This window comes from Amphiura filiformis, chromosome 4, assembly GCF_039555335.1.
Source record: "Amphiura filiformis chromosome 4, Afil_fr2py, whole genome shotgun sequence".
Lineage (NCBI taxonomy): Eukaryota > Metazoa > Echinodermata > Ophiuroidea > Amphilepidida > Amphiuridae > Amphiura > Amphiura filiformis.
The window spans coordinates 51201674-51224916 of record NC_092631.1 but is presented as its reverse complement, the minus strand read 5'-3'; the positions used below and the strand labels follow the sequence as shown (position 1 = coordinate 51224916).

At 36.1% G+C, this 23243-nt stretch overlaps 2 protein-coding genes across 2 annotated transcripts in view; one reads left to right on the top strand and one right to left on the bottom strand.

Moving 5' to 3' along the window:
- Window positions 1-13488: 13488 nt before the first annotated feature.
- Window positions 13489-16222, bottom strand: LOC140150245 (uncharacterized). Its single transcript, XM_072172248.1, has 3 exons — window positions 16192-16222; window positions 14292-14539; window positions 13489-14007 (listed from the first exon to the last, which is right to left on the bottom strand). The coding sequence occupies exons 1-3, from the start codon at window positions 16220-16222 to the stop codon at window positions 13489-13491; spliced, it is 798 nt and encodes a 265-aa protein (XP_072028349.1).
- Window positions 16223-17504: 1282 nt separating this feature from the next.
- LOC140151030 (uncharacterized) overlaps window positions 17505-23243 on the top strand; it is a 50409-nt gene continuing 44670 nt past the window's right edge. Inside the window, exons 1-3 of the mRNA XM_072173220.1 lie at window positions 17505-17823; window positions 19866-20247; window positions 22420-22561. Of these exons, the coding sequence (XP_072029321.1) occupies window positions 17735-17823; window positions 19866-20247; window positions 22420-22561 (613 nt within the window). The 5' untranslated portion in view covers window positions 17505-17734. The remainder of the gene's footprint in view (window positions 17824-19865; window positions 20248-22419; window positions 22562-23243) is intronic.

Sequence of the window (23243 nt, the reverse complement as noted above, 5' to 3'; positions counted from 1 at the left end):
CCGGCCGTGTGAACTTCCTCCGCAGAACCATCAATTTCCAATTACGAAATCTCTGGCGTATTCGTCAATTCATTGACCAGGACACTTGCCACCTCGCAGTTTCGTGCGCTCATTTCATCTCGTCTAGACTATTGCAACGGACTCTTCACTTCATTATTCAGCAAAGATCTTACAAGACTGCAACGCCTACAGAATAATGCTGCGAGACTGGTTTTTGCATGGTTGGTCGTAGAACTGACGCTTCCAATCTCCTAGAGACCTTGCACTGGCTTCCAATTCGCCAACGAGTACTGTTCAAAATCCTTCTGTACGTCTATAAGTCTATGCAGCACCAGAGTCCCAACTACATCTCGGACTACTTTACCGTTTATGTTCCTCCTCGTACCTTGCGATCGTCTTCTGACAGTAACCGGCTCGCTATTCCAAGACGCAGCCACAGAATGACTGGTGAAAACAGATTTCATATTGCAGCTGCCACGGCATAGAATTCACTACCTGTGGACATAAAATCTGCTACAACCACCATCCGTGTTCAAGTCTATGCCAATCCCAGCTAACACACTACGTATTCACGACGTTCGCTTACGTTGGACTTAGGTTGTCATTTACGTTGTAAACATTTAAATTTGGAACTCGTATTCGTGTAGTGACAACGTTATTTCCGAAGTTGATTTTTGGACGTTGATATAACATCATTATGACGTTGTAATGACGTTGTTTCGACGTTGATGCAATGTTTGACCAGACCTGGTGACAACGTTTGAATAATACTATCAGAAAACGTTACACAAATACGTATCTGAAAAATAGTTTAGATGTTGACACCATGGAATGTAAATTCTTCCATTCCAAGGAGATTGTTGTCCAGCCAAAATGTCTCCATCGTGTCGTCTGACGATCGCCTTTAGGCGTGAAGATTTACGTACTTACAACGTCCATATATTACGTTTTACGACTTTATATAACTTTTAGACAACGTTGTAACAACGAAAAATTGTTAGCTGGGAACATGGCTAACATGGCTAAAGACTCATTTGTTTTCTTGAACTGTTTCTCTTGTTATTTGACTTTTTGTGTATATTTTGTAAGCGCCATGGTGTCTTGTTGAATGGCGCCATAAATGCCTGTAAATGTAAATGTAAATGTAAATTTAGTCTCAGCTATTAAAACAAAAATTGTCTGATATATTCATATAATGTACAGTTCAAAGTGTTACATTATCAAATGTTTAACCTTTAAAATTCAATGCACACCCAACTAATTAAAAATCTAAAAATGTATAATATTTCGTTGCGACACTTTCGTCTGATTAAAATTTGTAAAACTATCCGATGAATTAGATGTTCAATTTCTATAAATCAAGATCTCTGTAAATTGATCCAAGGTCTACATAAATTGGAGTTTTGAACGCTTGATGGAAATTTCTGTGCAATATCATGCAGATGATCTAGTACCGGTAAAGTATAATAGATGAATCATGAACATATCATAATATAATTTATTGTTGTGATATAAAATAGCAACTTTCATATTGAGTTCTATTTTGTACATAATATTTTTATGCACCTAAATTTTGAGCATGATTCTTCATTTTAGCTTACAGCCTTATGAAATAAATATTTAAGATATAGAAATCATGTTTATATCTACGTGTAGGGTAGGACTATCGAATTTAGCACGTTTTTCACTGAAGAAGGAACCAAGCCTTAAAAGCTTTATCTGTTTGGTAACAATAGCCAAATTATATTAAATCTTATAGCTACCCGGGGAGCCGTAAGATGTGTGCCGAATTGGACTTAATTTTAGATAAGGCAAAATTTAGGTTAATTTTTCCGCTTGCTTTTAAAGGAATCAAACTCTCAAAGCTTTTATCTATAATAGTAGTCAAAGTTATATTTAATTTTGTAGCTATCTGCGTTCTTTAAATTGGACTTAATTTCTGATAAATATAAAGCAAAACATCCCGCAAAACATAAGGATTCAAACGTTACAGAAGCTTTTACTACGCCCAATATAACAAAAGCAAAATTTATATTTGATCTTGTAGTTACATGTGGCATGTGTCGTGGGATGTACTCTGAACTGGCCTTATAAAATAGAGCAAAATTGATGCGCTCCATGAATTCTCAAGGTTTTGAGGTTTTGGAAATTGCTCAAAATAATTTTGATAATTTTAGCGGGAATTTTAACCTCCTAAACCACTGTGTACTGTGTGATAATGTATCCCTGCTCTGAAGTTATAATTGAACTTCAATGAAATGAATTATATGGCAAATGTTATGAAAAGATAAAACTTTCAATAGTATTCATACACTCCTAGAGAGTGAAAACCAAAAATCACGGGATTTTTTAGTCGGGTATGAAATACAACAATAGCCTGTGTTTTAATAGTGCTGATCACCAGGACCATCACTAGACCATTTTCTCAGGGGGGGGGAGCACGGCAACATGATTGCTACCCTTGGCTCTTCGGATCGAGGTCTTACACCCTCCCCCACAACTGTAACTGAAGTTCTTTCCAAGCTGTCCTGGTTACCCATGTAAGGAAACATCATACACAATACAAACTAACTATTATATTTCTGCATGGATTTTCTATGATGAACAATTTGAGACTATTTTGGTAAAGATCGGAGTATTTTTCAGGTTTTGACACATGTGGAGGTCAAATCGTGACCTTTGACCTTTTTCTCTCTAGAAGGGTATGTCACATATATGTAAAAGTATACTTTTTCTGGATCGCCATTGACAAGAGGAATAATTTGGAGAACTTTTCAACAGCATTGAGGCAGTTTGAATTTTGACCACTGTGTGAAGTATGACCCGCCATCACCAAAAACAAGTTTCTGGGGCAAAATTGCGTTTGGCAGGCGGACTACCCCTGGACATTGTGAGCTGGGTCCGTCATGGTCCCTTCACGGTGGGATCCAGGGATGTAGCACCGAGCAAGAGGGGCAAATTTCCAAATCGTCCCACTGATACTCAAAGTACATTATGAGGGCAAATACGCGAAAAGAGCGCGACAAATTTGTGATTTCAATGCTAAAATTAACACAATTGTGCTAAAGGAAGATTTAGTCCCGGTATTGCTCACGAGTTTTAGACTTTTTCTAGGCATCAGGGGAGCTGCCCCAGCACTCATAATTATTTATGATTTACATAATAGAAAGGATGGTATTATAACTCTCTTTTTACCAAGTTCGAGAAAGGAAAAAGCAAGGAATTTCCAAGGGCATTGCTGCATGATCTGCTCTCAGAATAGGTTAAAGTTATCCCAGCAAACACAAAACGTTTTCGACATCATTCGCAAAAGGTTATAAAAGGTTGTCAGAAAACCTTTAAATGTCGGGTTATATAAAGGGTATACTAAGGGTATAAAACGTTTTCATAACATTAAAAAACATTCTTATTCAATGGGTGCGTCTTGTAAAGAATTCACGTAATTTGATTGGTTTTCGGGTGTATAATATCTCACAATAGTTGATAGTGATATTAGTCAGGGCGCGCGCCGCCACGCAACGGCGGCACGCTTGTTGCTCCTCAATGATCTCGCGATAATGCGTTCGCGTAATACACGCGCAAGAACTAAGAAGGCGATTTGGCGGCCTAGATGTTCGTGATGGTTTCGTTCATTTAAAACAACGGGGATTATTTTTTTTTCTAAAAAAAGGCAGTTTTTCTCGCAAAAATTACATTAAAACTGAATAAGAATGAGAATAAAAGATAGGATTTTGTCTTTTGCCTATACAATATCGTGTCATAATGGATGGGCTGGCCAATATTTTTATCGTAGTGGATGCCGGCTGCGCCGTCGTCCACTACTCAAAATATTGGCCAGCCCATCCATTATGACACGATATTGGATAGGCAAAAGACAAAATCCTATCTTTTATTCTCTAATTCTTATTCAATGGGTGCGTCTTGTAAAGGATTCACGTAATTCGATTGGTTTTCTGGTGTATAATATCTCACAATAGTTGATAGTGATATATTTAGTCAGGGCGCGCGCCGACACGCAACGGCGGCACGCTTGTTGCTCCTCAATGATCGCGCGATAATGCGTTCGCGTAATACACGTACGAGTATGGATGGCTGAAACCTTCTAAATACGCCTAAGATTATACGCCTAACCTTAGACGTCTAACGTGTAAGGTTAGGCGTTTTATCTTAGGCGTATTTAGAAGGTTTTCGCCATCATGGCGGAAACCTTCTAAATACGCCTAAGATAATACGTCTAATCTTAGACGCAGGGTTCGGTTTTTGCCGGCAAAAACCTGTTTTTGCCGACAAAGTGGCAATAACTGGCAAAAACCTGTTTTTGCCAGTCTTTGCCTGGTTTAAACCGGCAAAAATGGCAAAAACTGGCAAAAACTTATGTATAGTCACTCAAATGTTAACAAGTACACAGAAAGCTCATAAACAGTAAATATACAACTTTTAATGAATCATTCAACATATTTTTTGTTTCATCAAGTCCTTAAAATGAAAAAGTTTTGAATTTGATATGCCAGATTTCAGTTAAATGCACTAAGTGAGCAATGAAAATGCATGCCTTTAATTTCTTAATATGTTATTTTTAATTACAAAATCTGGCCTTGTTACACTCCGGAAAATAATTTTTTAATTTAATAATTCATTTTGAGATCAAAAATCTGAACTTTAAATCACCTTTTTAGTTTTTGCCATTTTTGCCGGCAAAAACTGTTTTTGCCAAGCGGTTAAAACCGTGGTTAAAACCGCGGTTTTTTCCACCTGCGGCAAAAACCTGCGAACCCTGCTTAGACGTCTAAGATGCAATCTTAGGCGTCTAAGAATTTCGCGGTAGACTTAAATCAACGAATCACAGGACCAGAAATCCCAAACAGCCAATCATCTTACGCGTATTCAATTATTGACCAATGAAATCTTAGACGCCTAAGATTTTACACGCCTAAGATTTCTTTATATGCTAGGCATGTTTGTTCCTCTTTGTCGTTTGTGTATTAATTATCATCGTCATTATCATCATCATCATCATCGTCTTCGTCATCATTATCATCATCATCATCATCATCATCATCGTCGTCGTCATCATCATCATATCATCATCATCACCATTATCATTACCTAACTACTAGCCACAAACCCATACTAACGAAAATAAAATCATAATTTTGCTGCAAGTCCTTAGAGAACAAATATTTAAAATCATGTTTTATTACAACGTATCTAATTGCAATTTACACACAACCATGGCAACTGCTAAATTAAGCTGAAATGAAAAAAATAGACTATTAAAAAATATATTTTGAAAAGAAATATTGTTCAGGGTGGGTTCAAGTCTGCAAGCAATATTGACAGGTCGAAAAGAGACAAAAGCAATTTTTACAGGGCATCTTTTAAATAACCATAACATGCTCTAAAATCAATGGCAATGCTGGGGGAGCGTCTTTGGGGAAAATTATAACCCTCCATTGCTATGGACATTGGCGCCAATCTTGCTTGAAATGTGGGTAGAGAATCAGCCTGAATTGTCAAAAAGTGGCTGAAAAGAACAAAACAATGGGCCATTGTGCCGAACGGTGGGAGAACATGTCCCCCCTCCCACCCCATCACCCATTTCTCTCTGGGATTGAAGGCTATGGAGAGAAAATGAGTTCATTAAAAACACACCACCCAGCCATTGTTCGAAATATTCTCTAACGCACAGCGTCCGTCGTACGTTTTGATCGAATTTGCGATACCGTCCATCACTAGTCACGGTCAAATGGTCAATCTTGGACGTCTAAGAAAAATCTTAGGCGTGTAAAATCTTAGGCGTCTAAGATTTCATTGGTCAATAATTGAATACGCCTAAGATGATTGGTTGTTTGGGATTTCTGGTCCTGTGATTCGTTGATTTAAGTCTACCGCGAAATTCTTAGACGCCTAAAATTGGCCAATATTTTGAGTAGTGGATGCCGGCGCAGCCACTACGAGTTCTCGCATATGGATGGCGGATACCTTCAAAATACGCCTAAAATAATACGCCTAACCTTAGGCGTCTAAGATTGCATCTTAGACGCCTAAGAAATTCTTAGACGCCTAAGATTGCATCTTAGACGCCTAAGAATGCATCTTAAACGTCTAAGATTGCATCTTAGACGCCTAAGGTTAGGCGTATTATCTTAGGCGTATTTTGAAGGTATCCTCCATCCATATGCGAGAACTCGTAGTGGCTGCGCCGGCATCCACTACTCAAAATATTGGCCAGCCCATCCATTATGACACGATATTGGATAGGCACAAGACAAAATCCTATCTTTTATTCTCTAATTTTTTGATAATCTACTGCTCAGCAAACAGAAAATGTTTTACAAAAAAACGTTTAAATGTCGGGTTATATAAAGGGTATAAAAACGTTTTAATAACATTCCAAAAACATTCCAAACATTCCAAAAACATTTTTGAAAACTTGATACAAAATGGAGTTGAAAAAATATTTTGTGAAAAATGATATTGCCCAAAATATTTGCAGTGACGTTTTTAAAACGTTTTCATGACCTTTGTATAACCCGACATTTAAATGTTATTAAAACGTGTAGAAAAAAAAATTAAGAACATTTCTGTGTTTGCTGGATGCAAATATTTTAACATCATGTTATTTAAGTGTTGACAAAATATTTGGCAAAATATCATTGCAAAAATAATTTACAATAACAGTTTGAAAACATTTTAAAATATTGCTGTAGTGTGTTTTCGTACAAAACATTTTAAAACGTTTTCATGACCTTTATATAACCCGACATTTTAATATTATTTTTACCTAAACCAAAAGCCAAAATATAACTTATTTAAAACGTTTTTAAAACGTTTTTGTGTTTGCTGGGTACCGCGGCAGCTTGCATCAATACTAAAATATATTATTGAAAGAAAAATGACCCAAAATTACTTCTCCATAGCTGCTGAATTTCAATATGTAATAAATATTGTTCAAAAAAGTTATAAAAATCTGGATATTTTTTATGCTTGCGTTTTACTACCAATGGTTTTATATATTATATTGTACCTAATTTCGACATTATGGAACTCTAATGCATGTGATGGTAGCCATCATGTCATAAATAATAATATAAACATCTCAAAAAAAGTAACTAACCCCCCTTGAATAATGGCCATTAATCAAAAACGGGCGATTGTATTACAAATCTGTAAAATGCGTTGGAACCTCATTTGTAGCAATTGTCTAAATCAAAGTTGCAGTAAATTCTATTGATTTGTATTCAGTATAATGGAAGGAAATCTGTGTAATGATATCTGAGTTTTGTATTGTTGTAAATCTGGACCTCACTACATTAAATTGACCGGTATTTTATTGTTTTCTGAGCTATCGCATCAAATGAGGTGTCAAGATGCGCAGAAATAAATTCTGCTTTCAACGCATTTTACAGATTTGTAATACAATAGCCCGTTTTTAAATAATGGCCATTATTTAAGGGGAAGTTATTTTTTCGAGATGTTTATTATACTTATAAAGCAAATAACGTATAAGAGCATCAACATAATGGAGTAACATGCGTCAGGAAGCCCTGTTGGTATGACAACAAATTTGTTGAAATGATGCAATATAAATTTGCAAGTACTATGATTACTTAATGATATACTGAGTATTACATTTCTAGTCATTACTTATCTGAATCCTATTATGCGAAACCCAATCACGTTTGGACCCAAATTCGTTGACATGGATGAGGGAGCAAAGCCAAATTTTCGTCACCATTTGTCAATTTTTCGTCCCATTGTTAGCAATTCTAATGACACTTTACTCTTTGACGTTTCAATTCAAATTGCCTCCCCTCGGCTCCCCTGTCTAAGCCACTCAAACACTCAAACTGCATGATAAACGGCCAGATTAACCAGTGAAATTTATTTTACTCATTACCTATTTATTTCGGCTTAAGGGGGTACTACACCCCTCGATAAATTTGTGTCTATTTTTGCATTTTTCTCAAAAACTAAAAACACAGTGGTAACAAAAGTTATGTATATTATAGGGCAAGGAATCAATTACTACACTGGAATTTCAGTGACCCAAGACAAGCAGTTCGTTATTTATGATAAGAAATAAGGTACCGCTAGGATGTACCTCATTTCCGATCATATATACTGAACCGCTTGTCTTGAGTCACTGAAATTTCAGTGTAGTAATTGGATTCCTTGCCCCAATAATATACATAACTTTTGTTACCAGTGTGTTATTATTTTTGAGAAAAATGCAAAAATAGTCACAAATTTACCACAGGTGTAGTACCCCTTAAAATGTACAGAAACCTTTCCTCGCAGTTCGATATTATTGCAGTATTTTGAGTAATGGTAAAATAACACAATTTGATGTAAATCGTACATTATTGCTTTAATTTGGGATTTTTGCATTATCCCCACAGTTTTGATTCATTTGAATGTACGGGATATCTGTTAATATTTTAATACATATATTACTGGAGTACGATTCACTACTAGATAACAGAATTATTATAAAGATTAATGAAAATATAGTAAACTTACCGACTATCTTTTCTTTCTGCTTCTCTTCGGGTTTGTTCCAGTTTTCAAAGTTTTATATAATGTACTAAAACATAACAACAGGAAATTAAGTTTTAGTTTGAAATTTACACTAATATAAACTCCTCAGCTAAGAATTAGCCTTTCTATTCCCACTTCTGTCGCGTTGCTATGGCATTTGATCACCTTTTGATAATGGGAATAAAGTAAACGCTTGAGTAATTTGAGTATTTAATGTTTTTCAACATCCAATGTGTCCAATGGAAGCAAAGAAGCAAAAACAACACTGGGCAAGTCTTGGCATATCGGAACTTCTCTTCATGAACCAACAGATGTATACAAATACAACAAGTTCTGAGGGGAAGAAGTAAAAACGACTGGTCCTGAAGTATTGGCTGAGAATTTGTCCTCCTGTTCCCGCTTGTTTCTCGTTTTCCTCTCCCTTAATAATAGAGTTCTTTTAACAACGTTTAAGATTTGATCACCCTCTCATAATAGGAATAAAGTACACATTTGAAGTTATCCAATGGAAGTAAAGAAGCAACAACTTGGCAAGTCTTGGCGTTTCGAAACTTCACTTCATGAACCGACAGACACGCAACTTACCAGACCGATTCCAAATCAGTAATGAGAGCCAGCATCAACCCCACAATTGTTATACTTTATAGCGATCATAAAAAGAAACCCGAATAATATAACACACTTAATGCAAGATGAAATCCGGGGGATGAAATACACAGTTAAACATCACGCTATTAAAGCTAGATATACGTAGCCACAATGCATAATGAGGACGAAAGCTGCTATAATCGAGCTACTCTCTGCTTTTAATGGAAAATGAAAAAAAAATCTAATGTTGCAGTGACATACTTGCCTATTATCACGGATCCTGCTATAATCAACTTCTACACTTCTAAACAAGAATTGTCTTTAAAACGTAAATCGCGTGTATTCTATTTCTAATCTAATATCCTAGATGTAGCCATATACATGGATAACGACTGGTAATGTAGACTATATATATATATATAACATTAAAAATCCGATTCTGTAGGCAATTTGCCTTCCGCTTCTCAGTAGTTTGTGTGAGTTCAATGTTACCAATCTTGGGTCAGGCGAGCTTTCTATATATCACGTCCGTGTTCTCACCGTACTGCCTTAACATTTGTGTAAGCGACTACAACAACGACATTGCATCCGACCAATCAACGCAGCTTGGCAGCGCGGTGATATTTGAAGAGGCTTCCCTAGATAAATAATGTGCAAACATTTGCAAGCCGCACGCGACAATATACGCAATATGGAGTCGAGTGGTTGCCTTTTATATTGCGCGTCCCATGGGTCTATCAGACGACCTCAAAATGACCTTTGATAAAATATTGTATGCTGCATGTCCAAGATTTTTGAACCCTGCACTGTATATAGTCCTAACACAGGGCAATTTTTAACCACGCTACTCCGAGACACTATTATTCCGAGAACTGCTAAAAAACCCAGTAGAGCGATCACTGGGTTTTAACAGTTCTCGGATTATAGAGTAGAGGGATTGCGATGTTACATACGTGGTGCGTGGCACGTACGTTGGCACGTGCGTTTATACGACGTTGAAAACGGTATTAAATATTGCTAGTCTCGGTTCCAACTAATCTGGATTGTGCTCATTCGTCACGAAGGAGAACAAGGCGGTTGGAACACAGAAAATATCTGAGCTTATCTGATCTGGTCGATAGAGGGCAATGTGATTGAAAATTTAATGGTTACCGAATCTCTGCCTAATTCAATCATCATCAATCAACAATCATATTTATTTCCATCAAAATTAAAACATACAAATAACAAAACATGAATAAAAACGACGGAGTAGACACAATTCAATACCACATGCTTTTGATTTTGACTAAACACCAAGGTTATATAACATGCTGCTTAAACTTTTTATGCTCGCCAAATATTATAGTTGCCCAACTTTGAAAAGTTTTTGGTAGATTAAGGACCACTACATCCATATATCATGACGTTTCTTTCAAAATGAGACTTTTTCGTGCTGAAAATTAGGTGCGTTGCATGAACTTCGACATGTCGTAAAATCAATATATATCCACGTAACACGTGGGTTTTATACGACGTATGTGTCCAAAATGTGAAATAGCCTGTCATTTTTAATACGGAAAGTATCACACAAATTTCATTGGACCGTGTGAACATCGCGTATAAATGAAGTCAATTTTAATACAGCCCGAAAGTAGTGCTATACAAAAATACACTAGTTAACATTTTCACAGTTTTAGTTTATAAGTTGAGTATACAATTACAGGGTGTCCCAAAAAAGTGGCCCCTCATTGCGCCCTCTTTTTCTCCTATTTCAGAAAAGTTGATCAAGTACATGTTGGTATGTAAAGAAGCCTTTACCCGTTAGCTTTAATAAACCGAAACAATTATTTCAATCGGCTCATAACTTTTGAAGATATGCCCTTTTAAAGAAATGTATCCGTTTTTCACTCTGTCCACGGAAGAGGTTTGGCTACTTCAAAGATTGAAAAGTGCATATACTATGCATGAATATAAAACATTCCTCGATGATAACTTTATAAAATAACAACTTTATTTTAGGGAATGGGCTTTACCGGTGGGCTTATGGGTTATGGATTTGTTAAGTGTCATTAATTTGGGCGAAATTGATGTGGGATGAGACTTCGTTTGCTATACTTGCAATTACTTGTGTTTTTCTCGGTTATTTTATGCCTTTTTGTTTTATTATGTTTCTTACTTTCTTACTTTATTGTTTCTGGCTTTCTTTTTATTGACAACATGAGTCATTTCTCTTTTTGGAATAAAAGGTAGCCCTGAAAAGGGCTGTTTAGCATGTTTAGTTTGTCTGTGGCTCTTTTGAAGTGAGTTTACTGTGCTGCTCTGCCCTCTACCTGGTTGCCTCCTTGACGAATACAGGTTTCAGCCTTAGTCCTCATTGCATCAATTGCGTTGCGTACCAACCGTGTGTGCCAGATACTTGCGAATATAGCAGTAATGCGTTTGCAAAGATCTTGGATTTTGCCACAAGTGAAGAAATCAAGTGGTGTGAGGTATGGTGATCTTGCAGGCCACTCCACAGCATGACCCATCCCAACCACTCTGTTTGCTATCCGTGGACAAAAAAAAAAACGGGTACTTGTCTTTAAAAGGGCATATCTTCAAAAGTTGTGAGCCGATTAAAAGAATTGTTTTGGTTTATTAAAGCTAACAAATAAAGGTTTCTTTACATACCAAAATATATTTGATCAACTTTTCAGAAATAGGCGAAAAAGAGGGCGCAATGAGGGGCCTCTTGTTTTGGGACACCCTGTATATTCTGCAGTGGGATGCAATATGACGGTGATTGTTGAGGTATCAAATTATTTGATTGACAGAATTAGACCGTAAACTAGCTAGTATTCTCTTCCGCCGTCAGTGTGATCACCCGTCACTCCACATAGTGAGAGAAAACCAAATAGCTAAAGCTATAGTTGACGAACACGCATGCGTAGTACGTCTTTTCGAATTGGCCAATCATCATCATCATCATAAAATGTTAAGATGAAAATTGGCTGCCAATCAGCGCTGGGCTTCAGCGCATGCAGCTGTTGATGGACAGCTATGCAGTTACATAAATCCGCACAACGTTCGTGAGTACGCGCTGCGAGTCGCTGACATGAAAGGCGATATCAAACGATTGGTGCCTCAGTGGCTGCTAAGCAGTTAGCTAGCGTATATTATGCGTTTGCCATATCTACAAATTGTGGGGGGCTATGATGTCTAGTGTCACTTATTCAAGTCACGTCCTTTAGCCAATTGAAAACAGTTTTATATTTGGAAATTCATTACCAATCAGCGATCGTCATTTCACGGGTTGTCGCCGCGCCAGACGGTTTGTTTAGCGACGGAGGAACACAAACCGGCTGGGACCAAGACAATCTTAAGTTTAGCATTGCATTGTTTTAACCGATCGACCCGACATCTGCTTCCGTTATTGAATACAAAACACCTGTATGTCTCCAATTAGACGTGTGACATAATTTGCCCTCTCATTTTCCCTATCGCTTTACCTCTTCCCAGTTTTAGCAGTAGTGATACCGACCGAATATGACGTGACATGGATATGGGAAGAGGTCCAAGTTTAGAAGCAGGAGAAAAGCTGGAAAAATAAATCCTATTAATTGAGATATTTTGACATAAGTCACTTTTTAATACAGTATAATTTCATTGACTGAGATGGTGATACCACTTGAAGCCCCAGAAGACGAAGACCATATTGCTTCCAAACGAAACACAATTGAAACACATGATATATCTTCATTTAATTTATATAATGAAAATTAACACCGGTCTGTCCATCAGTGACGGTTTTGTCTTCCACCATTTGAGTTCAGATTCAACATCAAATTTGATGTGATAATACTGGGTGTTGTTGTATAGTGTTTATTGTGATCATACTGAGTGTTGTGATAACAGTGAGTGTTGTTTTGGATCTAGCCTGTTCCCAAAATCCGAGGTGGTTGACTTTTCTCATCATCATGATCATAAACAGCTACCTTCGGCTATATTTATAAATACGTATTTATAAATACGCACGTGATCCATGGTCACGACATACCAAGACCAGCAAGCGTGACCAAATCCCCGTGTCATTGAAAAGGATAGGAACTCTTTAGATAAATATCATCAGATTAACTATATATTATATCATCAAATTTAAGTATTAATTGAATAGCAAAATTATTACACATGGTGGTATTCCGAATATGTAATATGTTATCAAAAACAACATTTTGATGTGTCAAACAGAGTTCTTATGACACCCATTTTTTGGTGCAGTGGGTGGTGGGACTGGAAACTCAGGTACTGGTAAGTATGTGTTGGCTTGCGGTAAACGAGAAGCTTAACCGTGCCGTCTTCCTTTCTGACTATGAGGGTATCCAGAAATGGGATGGTTCCTTACGACTCTTCCTCATAGGTGAACTTTATGGAGTCTGATTTATCAGTTTTGTTGATGTGGTCTGTTAGCTGTTGTACCGTGTTTCTCTTCACCACCTCGAGGATGTCATCGACATATCTTAGCCACAATTTTGGCTTACACTCCAGGGGAGCCGTAGTAATAGCTTGTTGTTCTAGAGCTTCCATAAAGATATTAGTCGCAATCGGTGATACTGGGCTTCCCATCGCGGTCCCAAACAACTGACGGTAAATCTTCCCTCTGAAGGTGAAATAGGTGGTGGTCAGAATAGAATCCAGAAGTTTCACCACATCCTCACTAGTCAAGTTGAAACCTGTTTCTTTGTTGTATACTCTCAACAAGCTTTCTTTTTCCAGTCTGTGTTTCACTATGTCCAGAACCTGATCGATAGGAGTGTTTGTAAACAAACTGACAACATCATAAGAATTGAGTATCTCGTCTTCTTCAATGACCAACTCAGCCAGTTCTTCTGCTAGATGCTTAGAATTTTTCACATGATGCTGTGTATTTCCAACCAAACCACCCAAGATATCAGCCAGCCATCTAGAAGTGCTGTACCCAATGGTCGCCGTATAATCCACAATAGGACGCAGCGGGGTGTTAGGCTTATGTATTTTGGGGGCACATTCTCGGCCGTCGGGTAAAGATCGTTATATTTTCTTTCTGTGATCTTGCCTTCCTTCTTCAAATCGGAAAGGATGGACACAAGTTTGCGTTTGTATTTTGGCGTCGGGTCACCTGGTAGCTCTTCATATGTTTTCTTATCGCTTAACATGGATGTTACTTGCTCGTCATATTTATCCTTGTCTAACACGACAGTGGATTTTCCCTTGTCCGCCGGCAAGATTATAATATCTTCCGCTTGTTTCAGTTCTTTTATGGCCTTCCTTTCTTCTTTGGTAATGTTTTGCTCTGGTACTGTTGAAGACTTCAACGTGCTCGCTACTTTCGCTCTTAGTTGGATTCTATCATCCTGAGCTAAATGTTTACATGCCAACTCGGTAGCCAAGACAAATTCTTCCGCACATATCTCTGGTGGCGAAACGGCGAAATTGAGTCATCTTGCTAACACACTGGTCTGCTCTGGATTTAACTTGTATTTTGAAAGGTTTACCACCCATTTTTTCAACTGGGTACCCGATAAATCAAGCGTAGAATTTGGTGACTTTTTCCTTCCTGTAGTCTGTTTTTCCACTAACTTCTGTAGCTTCTGTAGGTGACAATGTTTAGTGTTTACATACGTAGTCTCCCTGACAGTAGCTAAATGTTGGTTGATATTTTTTCCCAGTTCAGATTCTGCGGGAATCTTACGATTGATACATTTTGATGTATTTGCCGACGGAAAAAATATTTATCGACGGAATCGTTTACAATATAATCACAAAGTTGAACAAAATAGACACATATCAATTTGTAAGCGCTCTTAAGCAAAGTCATAGTTCATTGAATTTACAACCGTATGACAAAACAGGCTTGCTAGTAACTTTGCACATAATGTACTAGCAATTAAACAATTCAACATCTGCGCAAATGTCCGGGCTCCAGCCTATAAGACCCCCCAATCCGGGCACATCTAGATTCTAACTCATTCTTCAAAAATGTAATTAACTTCATTCGAAAATCATAATTTCCTCACATCATGGCTCTTGTCGGATCAGCTTGCGTAGTGTCAAAATATCCAAGCAACCTGAATTAGTTCTTTTAGTATTATTATAGAAATATTACTTTAATATCTAGAAACACTGTAAAGTATCAAATCACGTTGAGTAAATGTTTCTTGTAAAATTAACTTCACTTTTATTTGAATTATAATTATCCCCTAATCCATTATACTTGAATTACAACTTTATGTCCATTTTGAATATTATTATACCAGTAAGCCTAATTACTTTTGACTGCAAAGTGCTATTAAACTAGAAACCAATAATGAACAAACTTGCTAAAACTAGTTGGATATTTTGAAATAGATTCAATCATTATTCATGAAAGCTTTTTAATATTTGCCAAAATCCGGAATTAGAATTGGATATTTTTAAAATTTTCATGATTTTGACTCGGTGTTTTTATAACAAAAAACCTAATACACAGGAATGGGCAATTATAAATGGTTTTTTTTATCTTTCGACAGCCATAGTGTTACTGTCTATGATTTATTTAAAAAATTAAAAAATATAAATGATGGCTGATTTTATAATATAACATTTTTTAACACCAGAAAAGACAGAACAACACGAACACAGACAACAATGATAATGAGTTCACAGTAATGATTTTGGTCAAATTTAGTTTTGAAATGAAATTTAGACACAGAAAAAGTAATAAAAAACCATTAAAATTATAAACTCAAAAAAATTATAAAAAAATTAAAGGGCCGACCTTGATTTTGGCCAATTTTGGGTCGGTCGGTGGAGGGCAAGCAAACTATTTTTTTGACCTAATTACATGCATACATTATAGACTAAAATGTTTTGGTTTTCAATCTAAGTATTATCGTTATTCAATGCAGTTACTGTTTTTCCATTAATTAAAAACCACTTCGATAATACATGATATACTTACACTAAATCGCGGTTCACTGAACTATTATTATGGCAAATGATTATCTTGTTGCTTTTAAATATACATGTACAACAAATTAGGTTAGTTATAAGGTGTCCCAATACAAAATGTCCGTTTCGGCTTACTGGTAGTGCTATTTGTCCCATTCAAAGTCATTTATCACCAGCCAGCCATCAAAATGTTTTTTTTTTAAATGTTTTGAAATTATATGTCAAGTAAAGAAGTTTCAAGACCAAATTGATCAAATAAGCTCCGCTTTGTTTTTAGATATTTGCTGACTTCATTCTCATTTTCTCAGAACATTTTAAGCATATTAATGTTTATTTCTATGCTGGTTTTAAACCTATTTATTTTAATCTTTAAACATTCTCATTGTGTAATCAAATGTTTTTGCTGTCATATGTATTTCTGATTGTATTGTTGTTTATTGCGTGAAAAACATGAGCGTAATGACACCATGGAATGTATATTCTTTCACATTCCTAAGAGATGGTAGTCCACCCAAAGCATTTCATCGTGTCGTATGACGATTGCCTTTTAGGCATTAAACTCAGAGTAACGGCTACCTATTCTGAAAGGTCTGTTCTTTGAATTTTTATACGCTCTCCCTTTTGGGTTGAGCACTTTATTCAAAAGATAGTCTATGAGTAAAATGTTGTTATTACGCTCCTGTTTTTGCAGTTGAGCACTTTCTGACTATCTCCGATAGACAGACTGACTCTGGGATAGACTTTGGCTGTGTTGACACCATGGAATGCATATTCTTTCACAGTCCTAAGAGATGGTAGTCCACCCAAAGCATTTCATCGCGTCGTCTGACGATTGCCTTTTAAGCATGAAACTCAGAGTAACGACTACCTATTCTGGAAGGTCTGTTCTTTGAATTTTTATACGCTCTCCCTTTTGGGATTATTTTCATCACAATCGATTACGTATTTTCACACATTGGTATGACAAATTTTTATGGATAATCTCAGCCTCAAATGAACGGGAAAACATTGAATACAAATTTCTTATTCAAACGATGATTTCTATGTCTCTCTGCACACCTCCTGGTATAAATGTAGCGATACGAGAATAAGAGTTTTATTTTAATCAGGTCTTTTCTTGAGAATCTCTTTTGGGGGTTAGTCAACATATTACTGACAAGCTGTATCACATTTCCGTTTGTAAGTGCTTTTATTGGCCAAAAATTAATCCATATTTGAACACATCTAAAATTAATAAAAGGTATCCCGCTGGTGCTGGTATTAGTTTGTGTTTTATTTTTCCGGATCTTTTTTTTAGAATACACTGTATAACAATTAAAAAGGTAATTTACCTTAAAAGCTAACATTAGATAAATTTGTGATGACCAAAGCTTCCGATGAAAATGGTAATCCACCACTTTGACAGAGTTTGTAATTATACATTTTTTTATTCTACTGTTCAAGGCACATAATCAACCCAGTAATCATGGGAGGAAGGGTCAAAATTTAACAGATTCGCCTCAAATATGCTGTGGCTTAATACTTTATTACAACAAAATATAAGGAAGAATTAAGCGGACAATATGAATCTGTGTTTTTAATTATATACTAAACAGAACAAAAGGATATTGCAGATGCGGCTGTAAACAACAACAACAACAAAAACAACAACAACAACAATATATCTTAGGATTGCAGCATGTTTTCCAACAGAGGAAGTGGTATCAGAGGAGAGCGTTCGGGATGGGCGGTTCAAAATCCAATTTTTGATGATTCGGAACAAAAAAGGTAAGCAAATGCTGGAAATACGTATTTCTTCATACAGAGAGCATGTTGATATCCAAATTCACACTATTATTAGACTATACCATAGTCGATTTTTGATAAATAAAAAATATGTTATTATTTATGATGAACACATTCAGTTGAACTCGCAATTATACTGATATTTCTTACATCACAATACTAGTAAAAAATGGTTATGAAAAAGTTTATATAATTATATTTGTGACAGTAAAAGTAAAGTATACTTATATTATTTAATGCAACATATCATAATGGCATAACTATAATGGTAGCTCAATACTGAACAATTCTAATTTTAGAATCTGCCAGTTTATTAATCACGATAGCCCGAGTTAAAAATCTTGGGAAGCTAACAAACAGAGGGAGTACGGTGACTGAAAAGATCAGATGTGAAAATCTATCAATTGTGCACAAATTAATTGAATCAGAGTTTTAAGCTTAAATGCAATAGCCAGAGTATGCACAATTAGCAAGTGGACTACGGAGAAGTCTACTTCTTTATAAGCTGCTACATGTATTATATTATCGTCACCTCATAGCATAATAAAGTCATTTTTTAAAAAAAAAAAAAAACCAGCTTGTTTGAATTTGGCATTTTTACCGCAGAGCAGATATAGGCAAAACTCTCTCTCTCTCTCTTTCTCAAAAAAAAAAAAAAAAAAAAAAAACCTGTTTGAAGCAGTATTTCGTGATCCTATCATGTTCTTTTTATAACATTTTTTCAATAGATATCCACGAAAAAAGGTTATTCCCAAAATATCAGTGGGTTCCGATTTTGAATTACGTTCTGGTACATCTGAACGTAATTCAAATTTGGCGATATTTTTGCTAAACGAATTTATCTGCAGGAATAAGGTTTATACGATGATTGCATTATGATATTAATGATTATTAATTGATAAGTTTAATAAAAAATAACATACAACAAGCACCACTACCATTACTGTTTATAACAACAATAATAAATATTAACAATAATAATGAGGTAATAAAAGTAATAATAATTGTAATAATTAATAATAATACTGATAATAATAGTAATGACAATGGAAAGGATAATAATCAGTGTACTTCAGTTATATCTATAAAATAATGCGCTTTTACAAATGCGTACGTGACCCATGGGCACGACATACCAAGACCAGTAAGCGTGACCAAATCCTCATGCATTGACCACTATACAGAAAGGATAGGAACTCTGTAGATAAATATCATCAAATTTTAAGTATTAATTGAATTGCAAAATTATTACACATTTTGCAATTCCGAATTTGTAATATGTAACGACGGAAACGTTTACAATATTATCACAAAGTTGAACAAAATAGACAATTTTGCTGCACAGCAGTCTCATGTCGTTCCGTCTTTGCATTCAAATGTATAGAAAGATCATTCGCTATGTAGAAGGTCACTTCGAGACTTACTCACTGTCTATAAGCTGTTATGGCAGCGCGTAGGTGGTCACGTGTGTATTTATAAAAGCGCATTTATATATATATAACCAAAGTATACTGATAATGGTAGTAATACAAACAATAATAATATTTCACATTGTTCAATATGACTATAGGCAATTGTTTTTATGAGGGTGACAATATACAAGGTCACGTTCAAGTACCGTAGAATTCCGTCTAGAAACATATATGCCTCTAAAAACGAGGGTTTTTTTTAACGAAAGATATGAATGGCCAATACCCTTCTCAAAAACATTGCAATAGATTGGTCTTACAAATATACATGTTTGTACAGCCGCCTTTATCAGTAATATAGTTGTTCAAACTCCAAATAACGTTTTTGCTGAGAGTGTCTGCCTCTTGTCTCTTGTGTCCAAAAAACCTCGTTTAGTGAAGACGGAATTTTACGGTATATTACCAGCATTGAGAGGAACTCATTCAGAACTTATAACAATATTATTAATCAAACAATTATATTTGCACAATAATATTAATCTCATAATTATAGGTTGCACTATAATAATAATATCAATATCAAAATTACATCTTTTTTTTCATTTTACGATTAAGTTCTTTTTTCAGTTTAAACCCAATATCCTCGATATCAAGAAACAATTACATGGACACTTCAGTCCCGGTTCGTTATCCCTACTTCGCTAATACCACTCAACAAGGACCAAAATATGGAGATTCAACGAATAAATATCCAGGTACAAATGAAGATGCTAACGCCGATGGTGATGACGTTGATTCCGACAAGACCTGTTTCGGTATTGTTAGCAACCAAGCTTTAGAGATATCCACTGCTCATGGCTATCCAATTATATTCAAATCTAAAAGATGGTATGGCAGATTGTTTTGGACTTTGATATTACTGGCAGCAATCGGTGCCTTTCTGCGTCAGGCTGTGATACTGTTTGACAGATACATTGATGCTCCAGTGACTGTTGAGGTGAGTTTTAAGGAAATTCGTGTGTAAACAGATTCATTTGAGCTTTGAATTGCCCATAGTGTGCCACCAATAAAGTTACCGTCATATTTTCGCAAAACTCTACTGTGCGATTTGTGCATCTTTCAAAATATCACATTCGGAATAAAATTGGAAAAATAGGTAGAGATAAATACATTGTTTGTGATCGTGTCATTTGCAAAACACTACATGTAAAATGAAGCAAAACAAACAAATATAAACAAAGGTTAAAAATTGGACGTCCAAGTCACCAAGTGATTTCAATCTCATGTTTTAATTGTAACCACTGATCTTACTTGAAATATAATTATTTTTTTTAGGAAGCACAGTGGGAAGCAACATCAGCCCATAGCTTGAATACAGTTTACGAGTTTAACTACATAATGCAAAATTTACTGAATATCTGATATTTCAGAGTAAAGTATTTTCAAGCTTTGAAAAGGATAATATTTTTTTTTTTGCTTTCGCCCAGTCATTTCTCCCAGTGCAGTATTTCCTGATCGCCTTGTCCCAAACCTGACATTTACCAGTTTCCCGGCCAAATCTCTTGCCCGGCTCTGTTGCAACCACTTTTGACTGGTCAATTAAAAAGCGACTTTAGCTAATTGTACTACCACCCTTTATGCTATTTCATCGCCCTGAAAAGATTACTCCAACCAACACTTGATCCCGAGATCAGACCTCCCATCAAAACTCGATTGCTAAGCATGCTGGGAGACTTCATGAAGGTCCAAGGATTTAAATTACTTTATGTGCAAAATATTATTTGCTTTTAAGCGAACACAATTACTTTCTTCATTATAGGGGAGATCCTGTGAAAACGGCATAAGTAGACACAACGTATTACTATTAGTTCTGGTTAAAAATCCACTTTCAATATTTTACTGCTTTCATATGCTTTAAAGCAAAAATAACATTTGCTGGGGAGGACGCACTCAATGTTTTTAAATGTACTTTAACAAACTAACATATTCTTCAAAAATCAAAGTGTCGTATTTGTGACAAATTCTGAGATTTTAAATAAAACGAAAGGGTACGTCGTTTAATTCATATAGCTATAGACGAATCCATGTTCACGCATTCAATGACAGCCATAGCTGGATCCCCCACCTAAAATGTGAAATGATGTGGCCTTGGCGGGATATTAAACTGCATTCCATCACCCGTGTTACACATAGACAAAAGAATGATGAAAGTTTACAACACATTACAATTCAACATCGATTTTTAAGCGGATTTAGTCCACCCAATCGGGCAGTAACAACACCAGTTTGGTGTAGGCGGGACCTAGTAATGCTCGACTGAATTTTGACCATCACTTGGCCGTTGGATTCGTCTATACGATTATAACAATAATAGTTGAACGCGTATGCGATGTTCACAACGGATGGTCATAACATATCAAGACGACCGACCTCAGTCATGACCGACGGAGTGGCACGCATTGGCGATATGGATATTACCTGACAGTGATAACAAACGCTTTTGTAAAAAAGAAATACATATGTGACCGTCCACGGCGAATGAGCCGTAAATTCCTCCCCCGGTCATTTTTGTTTTATTTCGTGTTTAAAAATAAACATCATAAACTTAAAATGGTATATCATTTGACTTCAAACGATATCCAGAAGCGGGGTTATGGTTTGTTAAACTTTGCTCCTTCAACAAAATTATAGCTTTTTACGTTTTTACATGTGTCTCTTTTTCCACATTGCTGGCAATATATATCAAACAGTCATAATTGGCGGTCATTTCAAATCATCCCCAAGTCAACGAGGTTTAAGAAAGTTCTCTCATTGTTAATGGTGGTTATGCATACCTGTACAAAATACAATGCCTGGTAACCCACCACTTGAACAGGATTTAGCAAAAGCAAACAAAGACCAGAGCTATTAAAAGTTCTATAGCCGGCCATCTAAGGTAGAAGCTTATTATCCACTTCAACAATAGGATTATTGATTAGTTTTTGACTATCAAAATAAGACGGATGTCGGGCCAGCAAGTTATCGATGAATACGACCTTCGTACACATTTTACACCGTAACACAGAATACAATTTAGGGAATTTACGGCTCGTTTGTGCTGCCGGGTCACATATATGATATGTTACAATATTGCTTTAAATGATACATGTGTATCGTATCTTTTTTGCAGTTACAAGTGGTATCAAAAACGTTTTTGGATTTCCCTGCGGTAACCGTTTGCAACACTAACAAAGTGAGACGATCTGCGATCAGTGAATCAAAACACAGACAAGTTCTAACGGTGGATGATAACACGCCTACCGCTTACTTAGGTAATATACCTCACAATATATTCAGTTAACATCCAGAGTGGTAGTATTTATGAAGGGTTCTCTGGGCGGTGCCCCCAACATTAGACGGGTTAATTGACAGCAATATTAAAGCGATTCTGTCCGACGAGACGACCTCAAATGCAAGCAAAATTTTCGACCTTCCAACTGCAAATTTCGAACCCAAAAATCAAAGTTATTTATAAAGACCACACTGGTCAAAGAAGACTCAAATGGCTGGTTTCTCGAAGCATGGCTAGTGGTCAGGCTTCCTAAGCCATCAGGCTTAAGTCAAATTAGTCCTATAAACCACTGCTTACAATATTTCACAAGATACATCACCTAGAAAGATAAATCAATCAAATGGATCCACATTGGTAGGGCTAGCCAACTGGCTTTTGAAGCCTGACCACTAGCCAAGCTTCACGAAATCGGACCAAAGAGTCTTCTTTGATTTAACGATTTAAGTTGTAGTATAATGACATATCTATAGTAATGGCTCATTTTTTTTTGTAATTTTAATGTAAACTGGTGTTATTTCTCCTTAGAGAGAGTTCATTAACACTCGGGGTGGTTTTAAATGTTTTAAACTGCATGAAAGGTAAAAGGACTCATAACGTAGGGCAACCACTCATTGCGAACTATCTTAATTCTATGATTGAAACCGAAGTTACCGTTTTCACAA

Excerpts from the sequence above, each read along its gene's own strand:
- LOC140150245 (XM_072172248.1), bottom strand. The coding sequence starts at position 16,222 with ATGACTTTGAATGGGACAAATAGCACTACCA. Across the intron at positions 14,540-16,191 it reads TGGGACAAATAGCACTACCA|AGATATGTGCGGAAGAATTT; the intron begins GTAAGCCGAAAC and ends TTTCGCCACCAG. Across the intron at positions 14,008-14,291 it reads AGGATAAATATGACGAGCAA|CATCATGTGAAAAATTCTAA; the intron begins GTAACATCCATG and ends GGAAATACACAG.